The sequence below is a fragment of the Heptranchias perlo genome, unplaced genomic scaffold (assembly GCF_035084215.1).
Source record: "Heptranchias perlo isolate sHepPer1 unplaced genomic scaffold, sHepPer1.hap1 HAP1_SCAFFOLD_178, whole genome shotgun sequence".
Taxonomy (NCBI): Eukaryota; Metazoa; Chordata; class Chondrichthyes; order Hexanchiformes; family Hexanchidae; genus Heptranchias; species Heptranchias perlo.
The window spans coordinates 468,547-485,951 of NW_027139055.1; the positions used below are offsets into that span (position 1 = coordinate 468,547).

Genomic DNA, 17,405 nt, shown 5'->3' on the forward strand with positions numbered 1-17,405 from the left:
AATCCTTTCAGCGTCGTCCCATCGTATCCCTGGCAAGCTTTTACTCCTCTTCCCCTTCTTCCAGCTCTATTTATTTTCTTTCCATCTCTCCCAGATCCTCTCTCTCTTAATTTAATTCGATCACTCCCTTCTCTTGTTGACCACAGCTCCTCCATTAAACAAGTGGGACTTTCCCTCAGAGCTTGCAGGATCTGCAGGATTTTAGCTGCTGGAAAGCCTGTGATTGACGTCCCCTCAGCCAATCGCAAGCCGCCTCCTCTCGCAGAGCGGACCAATCGCGAGAAGGACAGGAGGCGGGCTCGTCAAGGTCGCCGCGCACGTGTGATTGACGTCCGTTCAGCCAATCCGAAGCCTCCCGTTCTCGCAGCGCTGACCAATCAGGAGCTGGAAAGGAGGCGGGCCTGCAGGCTAGTGTGATGGACATCTCTTCAGCAAATCCGAAGCTGGCCCCTCTCGCAGAGCGGACCAATCAGGACATGGGAAGGGGCGGGCTTGAATGCTCGTGTAATTGACGTCTCTGCAGCCAATCCAAGCTCTAGCACGCTAGCAGCATTGACCAATCAGGCGACGGCGAGGGGGCGGGTTTCAGTCGAATGTGATTGACATCTCTTGAGCCAATCAGATGCGGCTGCTGGCGCAGAACGGCCCAATCAGGAGATGGAAAGGGGGCGGGCTGGTCAGGGGGGCAGACAATCCCAAAGCTCCACCACCCTCGCAGCACTGACCAATCGGGAGACGGAGAGGGAGCGGGCTGGCCGTCGGGAGTGATTGACAACTATTCAGCCAATCGGGAGCGTCCCCACGCCCACACTGCGGCCAATCGGGAGACGGGGAGGGGGCGGGCTGCCCGACTGGTGTGATTGACGTCTCTTCAGCCAATCCGGAGCGTCCCAACGCCCACATTACGGCCAATCAGGAGACGGAGGCGGGCTCTCAATCCCATCTGATTGACGCTTCTTGAGCCAATCCGAAGCGGCTACTCGCGCAGAGCAGGCCAATCGGGAGAAGGGAAGGGGGAGGGCCCATCGCCCCGTGTGATTGACGTCTCTTCAGCCAATCGGAAGCGATCACGCTCCCACTCGGCGGCCAATGGGGAGACGGGGAGGGGGCGGGCCGGCCGTCCCGTGTGATTGACGTCTCTTGAACCAATCGGGTGCTGCGCAGCTCCGACGCGGCGGCCAATCGGGAGACGGGAAGGGGGCGGGAAGTTTGAAATCGCCGCTGGAAGTAAGTCCGGTCCGAGGGGGGCAGCGATGAGCCCGAGTCCGAGGCTTGGTCCGGCCTTGCTGGGGCTCCTGCTCTTCCTGGGCTCGGCCCGAGGAGAGTCCCGCCGGCGGAGCCCCGCACTCGGCCTGGGGTCCGCCCGGGGGCCCGGGCTCTTGGAGGAAGGCCGGCAGCAGCTGTCGATGGTGAGGGAGTTGGCCGAGCAGGACGGGTACGGCTGGTGCTGGAAGGAGGCCCTGGGCAGGGTGGACCGCGGCTGCCGGCAGCTGGACGAGGAGCAGCAGAGCAGGATCGCGCTGGCGTTCGCTCACTGTCACTTACAGAGGTGAGGAGGAGGGAGGGAGGAGGAGGAGGAGGAGGGGAGGGAGGAGGAGGAGGAGGAGGGGAGGGAGGAGGAGGAGGGGAGGGAGGGAGGAGGAGGAGGAGGAGGGGAGGGAGGAGGAGGGGGTGGGGAGGTGCAGAGGGGGGGAGGAGGGAGGAGGAGGGGGTGGGGAGGTGCAGAGGGGGGGAGGGGATTGAGAGGCGGAGGTGCAGAGGGAGGGAGGGGGTTGAGAGGGGGAGGGGGTTGAGAGGGGGAGGGGGTTGAGAGGGGGAGGGGGTTGAGAGGCGGAGGGGGGGAGGGGGTTGAGAGGCGGAGGGAGAGAGGGGGTTGAGAGGCGGAGGGGGGGAGGGGGCGGAGGGAGAGAGGGGGTTGAGAGGCGGAGGGAGAGAGAGGGGGGGGAGGGGGCGGAGGGAGAGAGGGGGGGGAGGGGGCGGAGGGAGAGAGGGGGGGGGGGGAGGGGGCGGAGGGAGAGAGGGGGGGGAGGGGGAGGGGGCGGAGGGAGAGAGGGGGAGGGGGAGGGGGCGGAGGGAGAGAGGGGGGGAGGGAGAGAGGGGGGGAGGGGGCGGAGGGAGGGAGGGGGCGGAGGGAGAGAGGGGGCGGAGGGAGAGAGGGGGGGAGGGAGAGAGGGGGGGAGGGGGCGGGGGCGGAGGGGGTTGAGAGGCGGAGGGAGAGAGGGCGGGGGAGAGGAGGGGGGCGGAGGGAGAGAGGGCGGGGGAGAGGAGGGGGGTGGAGGGAGAGGGGGTGGAGGGAGGAGGGTTGAGAGGCGGAGGGAGGGGGAGAGAGAGTAAAGGGAGGGAAGGGGAGAGAGAGTAAAGGGAGGATAAAGAGTGGTGGGGGAGAGGACGAAGAGGGGGATGGGGGGAGAGAGAGGGAGGGCGGGGGGATAGAGACGGGTGGGAGAGACAGATAAGGATGGAGCGAGAAGCAAACAGAAGGGGAGGGAGATAAGGAAGGACAAACAAGAAGGGAGGGAGAGACAGAAACAGTGGCAAAATCTCACTAACTGAGAGACAGATCGACAAACACAACAAGACAGACTGAAATCAGGGTGGTAATTGAAAGTGATACCATTTAATTCCCCCCCACCCCCTCCTCATGCCAGGATATGGGCACTGGTCGTCATCTCAAACCTCATTCAAACACCCGCTCCTGGTGCACGAGTCTGGACGATGAGCAGCAACGGGCTATTCGACCGCGTGGGGCGTTGAGGCTGAGCTCAGTCCTGACACCAGCCCAGATTTTTTTTCTTTTCAGTGGGCGGGATTCCTGCTCTGGATCGCTGTACCTGCCCTGGGAGTGTTTGATGGGACGGTGTAGAGGGAGCTTTACTCTGTATCTAACCCTGTACCTGCCCTGGGAGTGTTTGATGGGACGGTGTAGAGGGAGCTTTACTCTGTATCTAACCCTGTACCTGCCCTGGGAGTGTTTGATGGGACAGTGTAGAGGGAGCTTTACTCTGTATCTAACCCTGTACCTGCCCTGGGAGTGTTTGATGGGACAGTGTAGAGGGAGCTTTACTCTGTATCTAACCCGTGCTGTACCTGCCCTGGGAGTGTTTGATGGGACAGTGCAGAGGGAGCTTTACTCTGTATCTAACCCTGTACCTGCCCTGGGAGTGTTTGATGGGACAGTGTGGAGGGAGCTTTACTCTGTATCTTAAAAATAAAGTTAAGCAAATAGTGTACAAACAGGATGGAGACGCCATAACAGGATGTGAGTTTGACTGATATTTAATCTATTTATGTCTGCGGTTGTGTGCAGCCTGTACCTACCGATTCACAACCTGGTATTTGATGTCAAAACCTTTTCCTTTCTAAATTCTGCAGGGCTGTGACTGGCCTTTTATTTAGGCGTACTGGTGGGCAGAGAGCAAGGGAAGGAATTTCATCTCTGTCGAACCCCTCGAGATGTCCCAAAGTGCAGCCGCTGCTGCGTAGGGCAATCGGGGCAGCCGTTTTGCGCACAGCAAGATCCGACAAGTTGCGAATGAGACGGAAGACCCGTTTAACCCACTACAACTCCCACTCCAGACTGACAGAATCCACGCCCTGACACTCCCCGCCCCGGTGCCGGTACTGAGGGAGCGCCGCGCTGTCGGAGGGGCCGTCTTTCGGGATGAGACGTTAAACCGAGGCCCCCCCCTGTCTGCCCTCTCGGGTGGGACGTAAAAGATCCCACGGCCGCTATTGGAAGAAGAGCAGGGAGGGGGGGGATAGGGGGGTTCTCCTCGGTGTCCTGGGGCCGATATTTACCCCTCAACCAACACCTTATTTAAAAAAAAAACCCCAGACGCTCTGGTCATTTATCACGTCGCTGTTTGTGGGATCTTGCTGTGCGCAAATCGCCTGCCGCGTTTCCCACATTGCAACAGTGACCGCACTTGAAAGAAAAAAGGTCTTTGTTGGCTGTGAGGGGATTTGGGACGTCCTCCGGTCGTGATCTAGTAGGAGAGGGGGGGTGGGGTGGATTTTACCGTTGCGACCTGTATGGCTGGGTTTCCTGCTAGTCTAAGCTCGCACATGACCACCCAGCCCATGGCCTCCCGGTAGAACCGGGCCCAGCACGAGTTGGTACCTTCAGGTGAGGGCAAACACCCATTTCTCCCCCCCCCGCCCCCCCCTCCAAGGGACAAGTTACCCGCTGCCCTGTGACGAGGGAAAATCTCGTGCGTTACGGATCAGGCGCCCAGTCGCTGCGGTAACTTTCTAACCTCTCGATTTGGGCTCCTTCTCTGCCTCGCAACCAGGTCCGGGAAGAGCTTCCCGCCGTGCGGTGAGTCCAGCACCGTTCTGGCCTGCACCCAGGACATGGACTCGGTGGCGTTCGGAGCCTACACTGAGTTCTTCACCCACGCCCACAGTATCTGCTACTACCTGCAGAATGAGATTTGGCAGCAAGAGGCCGAGGAGACTATTGAGAGGTAAGGGCCTCCCCGCTGGTCAGGGAGGGAGCGGGAGGCTGGCTGGCTGTTTGTGTTTGGTGGGGCGGGGGTGTATCTCACTGGGAAGGCTTGAACTGTGGCTCGGTGGGGAGGGGTCTCGCTCTCTGAATCAGAAGGTCGAGGGTTCGAGCCCCCTCTCCAGAGACTCGAGCCCCGTAATCCAGGCCCCGACACTCCCCCCGCCGGTACTGAGGGAGCGCCGCAGTGTCGGGAGGGGCCGTCTTTCAGGTGAGACGTTAAACCGAGGCCTCGTCTGTCCCCTCTCGGGTGGACGTGAACGATCCCAAGGCCGCTATTTGAATAGGGGCAGAGGGGGGGAGTTCACCCCGGGGTCCTGGGGCCGATATTTATCCCTCGATCAGCGGCACCAGATGTCGCACTCACACCTGCAACACATTCCCATCATACTTAGAATCATAGAATGGTTACAGCACAGAAGGGGGGCCATTCGGCCCGTCATGCCCGTGCTGGCTCTTTGTCAGAGCAATCCAGTTCGTCCCTTTCCCCGTAGCCCTGCATGTTTTTTCCCTTCAAGTACTTATCCAGTTCCCCTTTTGAAGGCCATGATTGAATCTGCCTCCACCAGCCCCTCAGGCAGTGCATTCCAGATCCTAACCACTCGCTGTGTAAAAAAGTTTTTCCTCATGTCGCCTTTGGTTCTTTTGCCAATCACCTTAAACCCGTATCCTCTGGTTCCCGACCCTTCCGCCAATGGGAACGGTTTCTCTTAATTATCTTTAATTAACTTTATCCGAACCCTAAAACTTTAATACTCCTCTTCGGCAAATGATTTCAGGTTGACCGTGAATTCGGAGAGCGTCGCGAGGCAACTGGAAACGACCAATCAGATGGCCAAGGAGATGATCGACGCCCAGAACGCAACTCTGAGGACACAAGGTGAGATCCTGCAGAACGGAGACGCACTGAAGGTCACACTCCAGCAATCAACACAAGGTGGGTCCGGGCAAGTGTTCGAGATCTAATCGGGGGGTTTAGAAATAGAATAACAGATACCCGGGAGTGAGTTACAGGCTGGAATCTAATCGAGGGGTTCGGGGGGGTTTATATATAGAATAACAGATACCCGGGAGTGAGTTACAGACTGGAATCTAATCGAGGAGTTCGGGGGGTTTATATATAGAATAACAGATACCCGGGAGTGAGCTACAGACTGGAATCTAATAGAGGCGTTCGGGGGGTTTATATATAGAATAACAGATACCCGGGAGTGAGTTACAGGCTGGAATCTAATCGAGGGGTTCGGGGGGGTTTATGTATAGAATAACAGATACCCGGGAGTGAGTTACAGACTGGAATCTAATCGAGGAGTTCGGGGGGTTTATATATAGAATAACAGATACCCGGGAGTGAGCTACAGACTGGAATCGAATAGAGGGGTTCGGGAGGGTTTATATATAGAATAACAGATACCCGGGAGTGAGTTACAGGCTGGAATCTAATCGAGGGGTTCGGGGGGGTTTATGTATAGAATAACAGATACCCGGGAGTGAGTTACAGACTGGAATCTAATCGAGGAGTTCGGGAGGGTTTATATATAGAATAACAGATACCCGGGAGTGAGTTACAGACTGGAATCTAATCGAGGGGTTCGGGGGATTTATATATAGAATAACAGATACCTGGGAGTGAGTTACAGGCTGGAATCTAATCGAGGGGTTCGGGGGGGTTTATGTATAGAATAACAGATACCCGGGAGTGAGTTACAGACTGGAATCTAATCGAGGGGTTCGGGGGGGTTTATATATAGAATAACAGATACCCGGGAGTGAGTTACAGACTGGAATCTAATCGAGGGGTTCGGGGGGGTTTATATATAGAATAACAGATACCCGGGAGTGAGTTACAGGCTGGAATCTAATCGAGGGGTTCGGGGGGGTTTATATATAGAATAACAGATACCCGGGAGTGAGTTACAGACTGGAATCTAATCGAGGGGTTCGGTGGGGTTTATATATAGAATAACAGATACCCGGGAGTGAGTTACAGACTGGAATCTAATCGAGGGGTTCGGGGGGGTTTATATATAGAATAACAGATACCCGGGAGTGAGTTACAGGCTGGAATCTAATCGAGGGGTTCGGGGTGGGTTTATATATAGAATAACAGATACCCGGGAGTGAGTTACAGGCTGGAATCTAATCGAGGGGTTTGGGGGGGTTTATATATAGAATAACAGATACCCGGGAGTGAGTTACAGGCTGGAATCTAATCGAGGGGTTCGGGGGGGGTTTATATATAGAATAACAGATACCCGGGAGTGAGTTACAGACTGGAATCTAATCGAGGGGTTCGGGGGGGTTTATATATAAAATAACAGATACCCGGGAGTGAGTTACAGGCTGGAATCTAATCGAGGGGTTCGGGGGGGTTTATATATATAGAATAACAGATACCCGGGAGTGAGTTACAGGCTGGAATCTAATCGAGGGGTTCGGGGGGTTTATATCGAATAACAGATACCCGGGAGTGAGTTACAGACTGGAATCTAATCGAGGGGTTCGGGGGGGGTTCTATGTAGAATAACAGATACCCGGGAGTGAGTTACAGACTGGAATCTAATCGAGGGGTTCAGGGGGTTGATATATAGAATAACAGATACCCGGGAGTGAGTTACAGGCTGGAATCTAATCGAGGGGTTCGGGGGGTTTATATATAGAATAACAGATACCCGGGAGTGAGTTACAGACTGGAATCTAATCGAGGGGTTCGGGGGGTTTATATATAGAATAACAGATACCCGGGAGTGAGTTACAGGCTGGAATCTAATCGAGGGGTTCGGGGGGTTTATATATAGAATAACAGATACCCGGGAGTGAGTTACAGACTGGAATCTAATCGAGGGGTTCGGGGGGTTTATATATAGAATAACAGATACCCGGGAGTGAGTTACAGGCTGGAATCTAATCGAGGGGTTCGGGGGGTTTATATATAGAATAACAGATACCCGGGAGTGAGTTACAGACTGGAATCTAATCGAGGGGTTCGGGGGGGTTTATATATAGAATAACAGATATCCGGGAGTGAGTTACAGGCTGGAATCTAATCGAGGGGTTCGGGGGGTTTATATATAGAATAACAGATACCCGGGAGTGAGTTACAGACTGGAATCTAATCGAAGGGGTTCGGGGGGTTTATATATAGAATAACAGATACCCGGGAGTGAGTTACAGACTGGAATCTAATCGAGGGGTTCGGGGGGGTTTATATATAGAATAACAGATACCCGGGAGTGAGTTACAGGCTGGAATCTAATCGAGGGGTTCGGGGGGGTTTATACATAGAATAACAGATACCCAGGAGTGAGTTACAGGCTGGAATCTAATCGAGGGGTTCGGGGGGTTTATATATAGAATAACAGATACCCAGGAGTGAGTTACAGGCTGGAATCTAATCGAGGGGTTCGGGGGGTTTATATATAGAATAACAGATACCCGGGAGTGAGTTACAGGCTGGAATCTAATCGAGGGGTTCGGGGGGTTTATATATAGAATAACAGATACCCAGGAGTGAGTTACAGACTGGAATCTAATCGAGGGGTTCGGGGGGGTTTATATATAGAATAACAGATACCCGGGAGTGAGTTACAGACTGGAATCTAATCGAGGGGTTCGGGGGGGGGTTTATATATAGAATAACAGATACTCTACTAAGGCCGCCTACTTCAACCTCTGTAACATCGCCCGTCTCCGCCCCTGCCTCTGCCCATCTGCTGCTGAAACCCTCATCCCTGCCTTTTGTCACCACCAGACTCGACTATCCCAATGCTCTCCCGGCCGGACTCCCGTCTTCCATCCTCTGTAAACCTCAGCACGTCCAAAACTCTGCTCCCCACCCCGTATCCTAACTCGCACCAACATTCACCCATCGCCCCCTGTGCTCTCTGACCCACATTGGCTCCCAGTCCGGCAATGCCTCAATTTTCAAATTCTCAACCTTGTTTTCAAATCCCTCCACGGCCCTCGACCCCCCCCCCCTCCCCCTCCCTATCTCTGTAACCTCCTCCAACCCTCCCACATCTCTGCGCTCCTCCAATTCCGGCCTCTTGTCCATCCCCCGATTCCCATCGCTCCGCCATTGGCGGCCGTGCCTTCAGCCGCCTGGGCCCTGAGCTCTGGAATTCCCTCCCTAAACCTCTCCGCCTCTCTCTCTCTCTCCTTTAAGACGCTCCTTAAAACCTACCTCTTTGACCGAGCTTTTGGTCACCTGTCCTAATATCTCCTTATGTGACTCGGAGTCTGATATTAATGCACCTGCGAATCTCCTTGGGATGTTAAAGGCGCTATGTAAATGCAAGCTTTCGTTGTCGTTTCCAGGTGTGCGCCAGGTGTTCCGGGAGATGCAGGAGTCGACGACCGAGCAGCGCCTGATCTTTGCTGAGATCTTCCAGCGCCTCTCCTACCTGCACCAGTTCGTCATGGTGGAGTCCACGGCCTTCTACTCCATCCTCTACAACCTGCTGGCCTTCGCCGTGGCCGTTCTGCTCACCTCCACCCCACGCACCGCCGGAGCAAGGTCCTGAGGCTCACTGGGGTTGGGTGTAAGAGAGAGGAGCCCCTGTGAGACCCCCACATTCCCATGCTGTACCTGCCCTGGGAGTGTTTGATGGGACAGTGTAGAGGGAGCTTTACTCTGTATCTAACCCTGTACCTGCCCTGGGAGTGTTCGATGGGACAGTGTAGAGGGAGCTTTACTCTGTATCTAACCCTGTACCTGCCCTGGGAGTGTTTGATGGGACAGTGTAGAGGGAGCTTTACTCTGTATCTAACCCTGTACCTGCCCTGGGAGTGTTTGATGGGACAGTGTAGAGGGAGCTTTACTCTGTATCTAACCCTGTACCTGCCCTGGGAGTGTTTGACGGGACAGTGTAGAGGGAGCTTTACTCTGTATCTAACCCTGTACCTGCCCTGGGAGTGTTTGATGGGACAGTGTAGAGGGAGCTTTACTCTGTATCTAACCCTGTACCTGCCCTGGGAGTGTTTGATGGGACAGTGTAGAGGGAGCTTTACTCTGCATCTAACCCTGTACCTGCCCTGGGAGTGTTTGATGGGACAGTGTCGAGGGAGCTTTACTCTGTATCTAACCCTGTACCTGCCCTGGGAGTGTTTGATGGGACAGTGTAGAGGGAGCTTTACTCTGTATCTAACCCTCTACCTGCCCTGGGAGTGTTTGATGGGACAGTGTAGAGGGAGCTTTACTCTGTATCTAACCCTGTACCTGCCCTGGGAGTGTTTGATGGGACAGTATAGAGGGAGCTTTACTCTGTATCTAACCCTGTACCTGCCCTGGGAGTGTTTGATGGGACAGTATAGAGGGAGCTTTACTCTGTATCTAACCCTGTACCTGCCCTGGGAGTGTTTGATGGGACAGTGTAGAGGGAGCTTTACTCTGTATCTAACCCTGTACCTGCCCTGGGAGTGTTTGATGGGACAGTGCAGAGGGAGCTTTACTCTGTATCTCACCCTGTACCTGCCCTGGGAGTGTTTGATGGGACAGTGTCGAGGGAGCTTTACTCTGTATCTAACCCTGTACCTGCCCTGGGAGTGTTTGATGGGACAGTGTGGAGGGAGCTTTACTCTGTATCTAACCCGTGCGGTACCTGCCCTGGGAGTGTTTGATGGGGAGGGAGTTTTACTCTGTATAAAAGCTAATTCTGAGACTGGAGTAGAGCTCCTGTTTGATTTCAGTCTGATTCACCTTTCCCTGCTTTTCCCTAGGCTGATACTATTCATGCTGATTTGCTTCACTGTGTACCTGGAGAGACTTGTTTATTCATCACAAATGGGGCCCTCTGATTCCAGCTTCGAGTACACGGTTAGTGGAAGGCATTCATCGGAGATAATGAGAGATCTGACACACACACAGTGGGGAAAAGGGAACGATTCATTCCTGTCTGGTACTGTACGGCCCGTGTGTGTCTCAGTGTCAGCTCCTGTACATGTACAGTACACAGTGGGTAAAAGGGAACGATTCACTCCTGTCTGGGACTGTACGGCCCCGTGTGTGTCTCAGTGTCAGCTCCTGTACATGTACAGTACACAGTGGGTAAAAGGGAACGATTCACTCCTGTCTGGGACTGTACGGCCCCGTGTGTGTCTCAGTGTCAGCTCCTGTACATTGTACAGTACACAGTGGGTAAAAGGGAACGATTCACTCCTGTCTGGTACTGTACGGCCTCGTGTGTGTCTCAGTGTCAGCTCCTGTACATGTACAGTACACAGTGGGTAAAAGGGAACGATTCACTCCTGTCTGGGACTGTACGGCCCCGTGTGTGTCTCAGTGTCAGCTCCTGTACATGGACAGTACACAGTGGGTAAAAGGGAACGATTCACTCCTGTCTGGGACTGTACGGCCCCGTGTGTGTCTCAGTGTCAGCTCCTGTACATTGTACAGTGCACAGTGGGTAAAAGGGAACGATTCACTCCTGTCTGGTACTGTACGGCCCCGTGTGTGTCTCAGTGTCAGCTCCTGTACATGTACAGTACACAGTGGGTAAAAGGGAACGATTCACTCCTGTCTGGGACTGTACGGCCCCGTGTGTGTCTCAGTGTCAGCTCCTGTACATGTACAGTACACAGTGGGTAAAAGGGAACGATTCACTCCTGTCTGGGACTGTACGGCCCCGTGTGTGTCTCAGTGTCAGCTCCTGTACATTGTACAGTACACAGTGGGTAAAAGGGAACGATTCACTCCTGTCTGGGACTGTACGGCCCCGTGTGTGTCTCAGTGTCAGCTCCTGTACATGGACAGTGCACAGTGGGTAAAAGGGAACGATTCACTCCTGTCTGGGACTGTACGGCCCCGTGTGTGTCTCAGTGTCAGCTTCTGTACATTGTACAGTACACACTGGGTAAAAGGGAACGATTCACTCCTGTCTGGGACTGTACGGCCCGTGTGTGTCTCAGTGTCTGCTCCTGTATGTTTACAGTACACACTGGGAACGATTGTGGGTGACAGAGGGAGCAGGCTGGACTGGGGATCCTCAGTTTATAATGTTGATTCTGTCTCTTTCCCCCCCGCCCCCCCCCCCCTGGTCGTAGGAGCGAATCTACTCCCGGATCTGGCTGCTGCGGAAGCTGATGGTGATCTCGGGGGTTCTGGTGCTGGTGTATTTTGGCGCGACGTACCAGGACGTGGGGAAGCAGAGCCTGGAGGTCCTCCGCAGCCTCCGGGAGACCCAGAGCAGCCTGCAGCGCATGATTGAGGAGGCGGGTGAGCGGCTTGACTCCATTTCGGGGGGGCGGGCGGGCGCGCGAGTCTGGAACCGCAGGAGCCTGCGGCGTCCCCGTTCGGTGAGGGGCTGTGGGAACTTGTGTGGGGGGGGCTCTGACGGAGAGATCGGGGTTCTCCCACGCCGCAGTGTGTCTGGCTATTTGACTGCGGGGTGCATCGCGTCTGACTCCCATATTCTCGACTACCCGCCCCCGCCTCGGGACGCAGCGCATCTAACGCAACCTCTTGTATTTTTCAAGAGAAAATCATAAGGCCGCCCCTCCTGCAGCCCGCCGAAGGTCAGTGGAAGGAGGGAAGACTGAAGGAGGTGGACTCTGGGTTTGGAGACACGAGGATGGGGAGTGAGGAATCTCTCTCGTCGGGAACAGCCCTGGATCTTGAGTGTGAGTAGGAACGAAGGGTCTTTTCAGACTGGATGGGTCTCGAGCGTCTTCACTTGTGTTTGCGACGGTGAGGAACCGAGGCGGGTAAGATGGAGTTAAGATGCAGATCAGGCCGAGATCCAATTGAATGGCGGAACAGGCTCGAGGGGCTGAACGGCCTTCTCCTGTTCCGATGTTGCCGTGGATATTGGCTGTGGGGACTGATTGCAGGCACCTGATTTACGACATCAATCACTCCCAGGGCAGGTACAGGGTTAGATACAGAGTAAAGCTCCCTCTACACTGTCCCATCAAACACTCCCAGGGCAGGTACAGGGTTAGATACAGAGTAAAGCTCCCTCTACACTGTCCCATCAAACACTCCCAGGGCAGGTACAGGGTTAGATACAGAGTAAAGCTCCCTCTACACTGTCCCCATCAAACACTCCCAGGGCAGGTACAGGGTTAGATACAGAGTAAAGCTCCCTCTACACTGTCCCATCAAACACTCCCAGGGCAGGTACAGGGTTAGATACAGAGTAAAGCTCCCTCTACACTGTCCCATCAAACACTCCCAGGGCAGGTACAGGGTTAGATACAGAGTAAAGCTCCCTCTACACTGTCCCCATCAAACACTCCCAGGGCAGGTACAGGGTTAGATACAGAGTAAAGCTCCCTCTACACTGTCCCATCAAACACTCCCAGGGCAGGTACAGGGTTAGATACAGAGTAAAGCTCCCTCTACACTGTCCCATCAAACACTCCCAGGGCAGGTACAGGGTTAGATACAGAGTAAAGCTCCCTCTACACTGTCCCATCAAACACTCCCAGGGCAGGTACAGGGTTAGATACAGAGTAAAGCTCCCTCGACACTGTCCCATCAAACACTCCCAGGGCAGGTACAGGGTTAGATACAGAGTAAAGCTCCCTCTACACTGTCCCATCAAACACTCCCAGGGCAGGTACAGGGTGAGATACAGAGTAAAGCTCCCTCTACACTGTCCCATCAAACGCTCCCAGGGCAGGTACAGGGTTAGATACAGAGTAAAGCTCCCTCTACACTGTCCCATCAAACACTCCCAGGGCAGGTACAGGGTTAGATACAGAGTAAAGCTCCCTCTACACTGTCCCATCAAACACTCCCAGGGTCAGGTACAGGGTGAGATACAGAGTAAAGCTCCCTCTACACTGTCCCATCAAACACTCCCAGGGCAGGTACAAGGGTTAGATACAGAGTAAAGCTCCCTCTACACTGTCCCTTCAAACTCTCCCAGGGGAGGTACAGCACGGGTGAGATACAGAGGAAAGCTCCCTCTACACTGTCCCATCAAACACTCCCAGGGCAGGAACAGCACGGGTTAGATACAGAGTAAAACTCCCTCGAAACTGTCCCATCAAACACTCCCAGGGCAGGTACAGGGTTAGATACAGAGTAAAGCTCGCTCGACACCGTCCCATCAAACACTCCCAGGGCAGGTACAGGGTTAGATACAGAGTAAAGGTCCCTCTACACTGTCCCATCAAACACTCCCAGGGCAGGTACAGGGTTAGATACAGAGTAAAGCTCCCTCTACACTGTCCCATCAAACACTCCCAGGGCAGGTACAGGGTTAGATACAGAGTAAAGCTCCCTCTACACTGTCCCATCAAACACTCCCAGGGCAGGTACAGGGTTAGATACAGAGTAAAGCTCCCTCTACACTGTCCCATCAAACACTCCCAGGGCAGGTACAGGGTTAGATACAGAGTAAAGCTCCCTCTACACCGTCCCATCAAACACTCCCAGGGTCAGGTACAGGGTGAGATACAGAGTAAAGCTCCCTCTACACTGTCCCATCAAACACTCCCAGGGCAGGTACAGGGTTAGATACAGAGTAAAGCTCCCTCTACACTGTCCCGTCAAACACTCCCAGGGCAGGTACAGGGTTAGATACAGAGTAAAGCTCCCTCTACACTGTCCCCATTAAACTCTCCCACGGCAGGTACAGGGTTAGATACAGAGTAAAGCTCCCTCTACACTGTCCCCATTAAACTCTCCCACGGCAGGGACAGATCTCTTGCGTCCCACCTGAGAGGGGTAGACGGGGGGGGGCCTCTGTTTAACGTCTCATCCGAAAGACGGCCCCTCCGACAGTGCGACGCTCCCTCAGTACCGGACCGGGTGGGAGTGTCGGGGCCTGGATTACGGGGCTCGAGTCTCTGGAGTGAGGGGGGGGGGGCTTGAACCCTCGACCGTCTGACCCCAGAGGGGGGAGTGAGGCGCACTGAGCCAGGGCGTGATGCAATACCCAGTAAATTCAGGGGAGAATATTGTCCAGGCTGAGGTGTTGGGAGTGCTGACTTGGAACGCGTGCTGCTCTGTTCTCCTCCCCCAGTCGCTGCGTTTCCGACCAGCACGCCCAAGAAAACCGCTGCCCCTCCGCGTTCACCATCTCGATCGGCCGCGAGGCGACGAATCGCCAGGCCGTCTGATGTCTCTGTCTACAACATCCTGGTTTCCGAGTCGGTGAGTGGACTAATTTGATCGGGGGGGGGGCGGGGGGGGCGCGGGTTCCTGTCCGATTGGAACAGGGATTGTTTGAAGGGACGCGGGAAGGGAGGGAGGGTTTTAACCCAGCGAGGGCAACGTGTGAACCTTCTCGCCGTGGTTTTGGTGAGAGGCAGGTCTGTGCCCAACAACAACCTGCGTTTATATAGCGCCTTTAACGGAGTAAAACGTCCCCCCAAGGCCCTCCGCAGGACAGAATTTGACACCGAGCCACGAAAGGAGATATTCGGACAGGTGACCAAAAGCTCGGTCAAAGAGGTGGGTTTTAAGGAGCGTCTTAAAGGAAAGAGAGAGAGGCGGAGAGGTTTAGGGAGGGAATTCCAGAGCTTAGGGCCGAGACGGCTGAAGGCACGCCCGCCAATGGCGGAGCGATGGGAATCGGGGGATGGACAAGAGGCCGGAATTGGAGGAGCGCAGAGATCTCGGAGGGTTGTAGGGGCTGGAGGAGGTTAGGGAGGTAGGGAGGGAGGGGGCGAGGGCCATGGCCCACCGTCTCTTCCAATCCAAACTAGGTGTGAACTCTTGACGTTGCTCGTCTTCTGCCTGACTCTTCAACCTGGGATTCTCTTTGGGTTGCTCACTCTCGTGTCCCCTTCTCTCTCTCTCTCTCTACGCTACACACCATCCCTAAGAGGGAGAACAAGCCTCTGCTTTATATCCACCTGTTCGGGATAGAGGGGGAACGTGGAAGAGGAGATTATGCCCCTCCTTGATGTGAATTACTGTGTAAAACGCCAACACTATTTCTTTAAAATTCATTCTCTGGATGTGTTGTCGCTGGCGAGGCCGGCATTTATCGCCCGTCCCCTCGTTGCCCCTGAGAAGGTGGTCGCAGTTTGATTCCACTCGGCCACTTCAGAGGGCAGTTAAGAGCCAACCACGATGGGTGTGGGACTGGAGACAGATCTCGGAAGGTTTCCTCCCTCTGAAGGGCATTTAGTGAACCGGTTGGGTTTTTTTTTAATGAGTTTCACTGTCGTCTTTACTGATTTGGAGCTTTCGCGACTGGGGATGGATAGATTTTTGTTGGGTGAGGGTATCGCGGGATTAGAGAGTTGAGGGACAGATCAGCCGTGATCTAATTGAATGGCGGGGCAGGCCCGAGGGGCTGAATGGCCTCCTCCTGTCTTTATTTCCAGATTTTTCAAAACTGAATAGAAATTCAAAGCTTCCCCAGGTAGGATCTGACGGGACCTTCAGTGTTGCTGAGGGGCACGTGTGGGAACCGTACCCCAGAGAGAGCCCCCCGCCCGGGAAGAAGTGAGTGTAGGAGAGGAGGATTTGGCGAGTGGCTAAAATAACCTTGTGCTCTCTCTCTCTCTCTCTCTCTCCCCTTTCTCCCCGCAGCCTTCCAAGTATAATCTACGGTCCCGGAAATCCCCAGGAAGGTTGCCGCCCATCCTGGGGTGACGATGCCGAGGATTTTCAGACCGCCCCTAGATTCCCGGCGTTGTGACGATGAGCGACCGAGCATCCTCGCCTCGGAGTTGGGCAGGAGACGGTCTCTGGGCCCCGTTCCCCCGCTTTCTGAAGGAGCGGTTCTAGGGGAGGGGGTCGCCACTCGAGGTCGGTAGTGGGTGCTGAATGTCGCGCCCGCTGCTGGCAGGCCCCCGCTACTGCAGGCATTTCAATTTACACCACTGGGCCGTTCAACCTGCCGCTGACCGAATTATTTTAATAACAGGGCCTTATTTCTGGCCTCCCGGGTCACGCACTATGGCAGCAGCCTGGAGAGGATAACTTTCAAACGCCAGACCTGGGTCTGAAAAGGATTGCACGCACGCTGCCACAGAGGAGCAAGCTTTTAAACTCGCTGTTTTGTTTTAAAAAATCAACTGCTGTGACTGTTTTGAGACTGGCCTTCAGTACTGTCAAGCTTGTGTTTTAATCTGTCGATTTGCGAATCAATAAACTGATTTTTTTTATATATATATAAATGTGTTTTTTTTTCCCCCAGGAGGCCTGTTTGTTTAAAGATAAGAATCTTTTTGTGGACTTTTGCTTCTGGCTCCTGCCAGATAGGACAAAGTTCACCTAGGACCAGGGGGGGAGGCCATTCAGCCCCTCGATGCTGTGAAGAAGTGCTTCCCGGCATCACCCCTGGACGGCCGAGCTCTAATTTTAAAGTTATAGAAGTTTACAACATGGAAACAGGCCCTTCGGCCCAACATGTCCATGTCGCCCAGTTTATACCACTAAGCTAGTCCCAATTGCCTGCACTTGGCCCATATCCCTCTATACCCATCTTACCCATGTAACTGTCCAAATGCTTTTTAAAAGACAAAATTGTACCCGCCTCTGCTACTGCCTCTGGCAGCTCGTTCCAGACACTCACCACCCTTTGAGTGAAAAAATTGCCCCTCTGGACCCTTTTGTATCTCTCCCCTCTCACCTTAAATCTATGCCCCCTCGTTATAGACTCCCCTACCTTTGGGAAAAGATTTTGACTATCTACCTTATCTATGCCCCTCATTATTTTATAGACTTCTATAAGATCACCCCTTAACCTCCTACTCTCCAGGGAAAAAAGTCCCAGTCTATCCAACCTCTCCCTATAAGTCAAACCATCAAGTCCCAGTAGCATCCTAGTAAATCTTTTCTGCACTCTTTCTAGTTTAATAATATCCTTTCTATAATAGGGTGACCAGAACTGTACACAGTATTCCAAGTGTGGCCTAACTAATGTCTTGTACAACTTCAACAAGACATCCCAACTCCTGTATTCAGTGTTCTGACCAATGAAACCAAGCATGCTGA

General features: G+C 54.2%; 1 protein-coding gene across 5 annotated transcripts; it reads left to right on the forward strand.

The window, feature by feature from the left end:
* The first annotated feature begins 1,191 nt into the window (after window positions 1–1,191).
* LOC137309710 (uncharacterized) lies at window positions 1,192–16,585 on the forward strand. Of its 5 annotated transcripts, none has more exons than XM_067977789.1 (9): window positions 1,192–1,549; window positions 4,293–4,466; window positions 5,284–5,441; window positions 8,822–9,020; window positions 10,223–10,319; window positions 11,546–11,717; window positions 11,978–12,121; window positions 14,476–14,606; window positions 15,996–16,585. In XM_067977789.1, exons 1-9 carry the CDS (start codon window positions 1,254–1,256, stop codon window positions 16,056–16,058), a joined length of 1,434 nt encoding a protein of 477 aa, XP_067833890.1. In that variant the 5' UTR covers window positions 1,192–1,253; the 3' UTR covers window positions 16,059–16,585. The 5 variants fall into 5 exon arrangements, with proteins under 5 accessions (XP_067833890.1, XP_067833891.1, XP_067833893.1 ...); XM_067977790.1 differs by having other exon boundaries at window positions 5,284–5,384; XM_067977793.1 differs by lacking the exon at window positions 1,192–1,549 and adding an exon at window positions 3,176–3,259.
* Window positions 16,586–17,405: the final 820 nt, after the last annotated feature.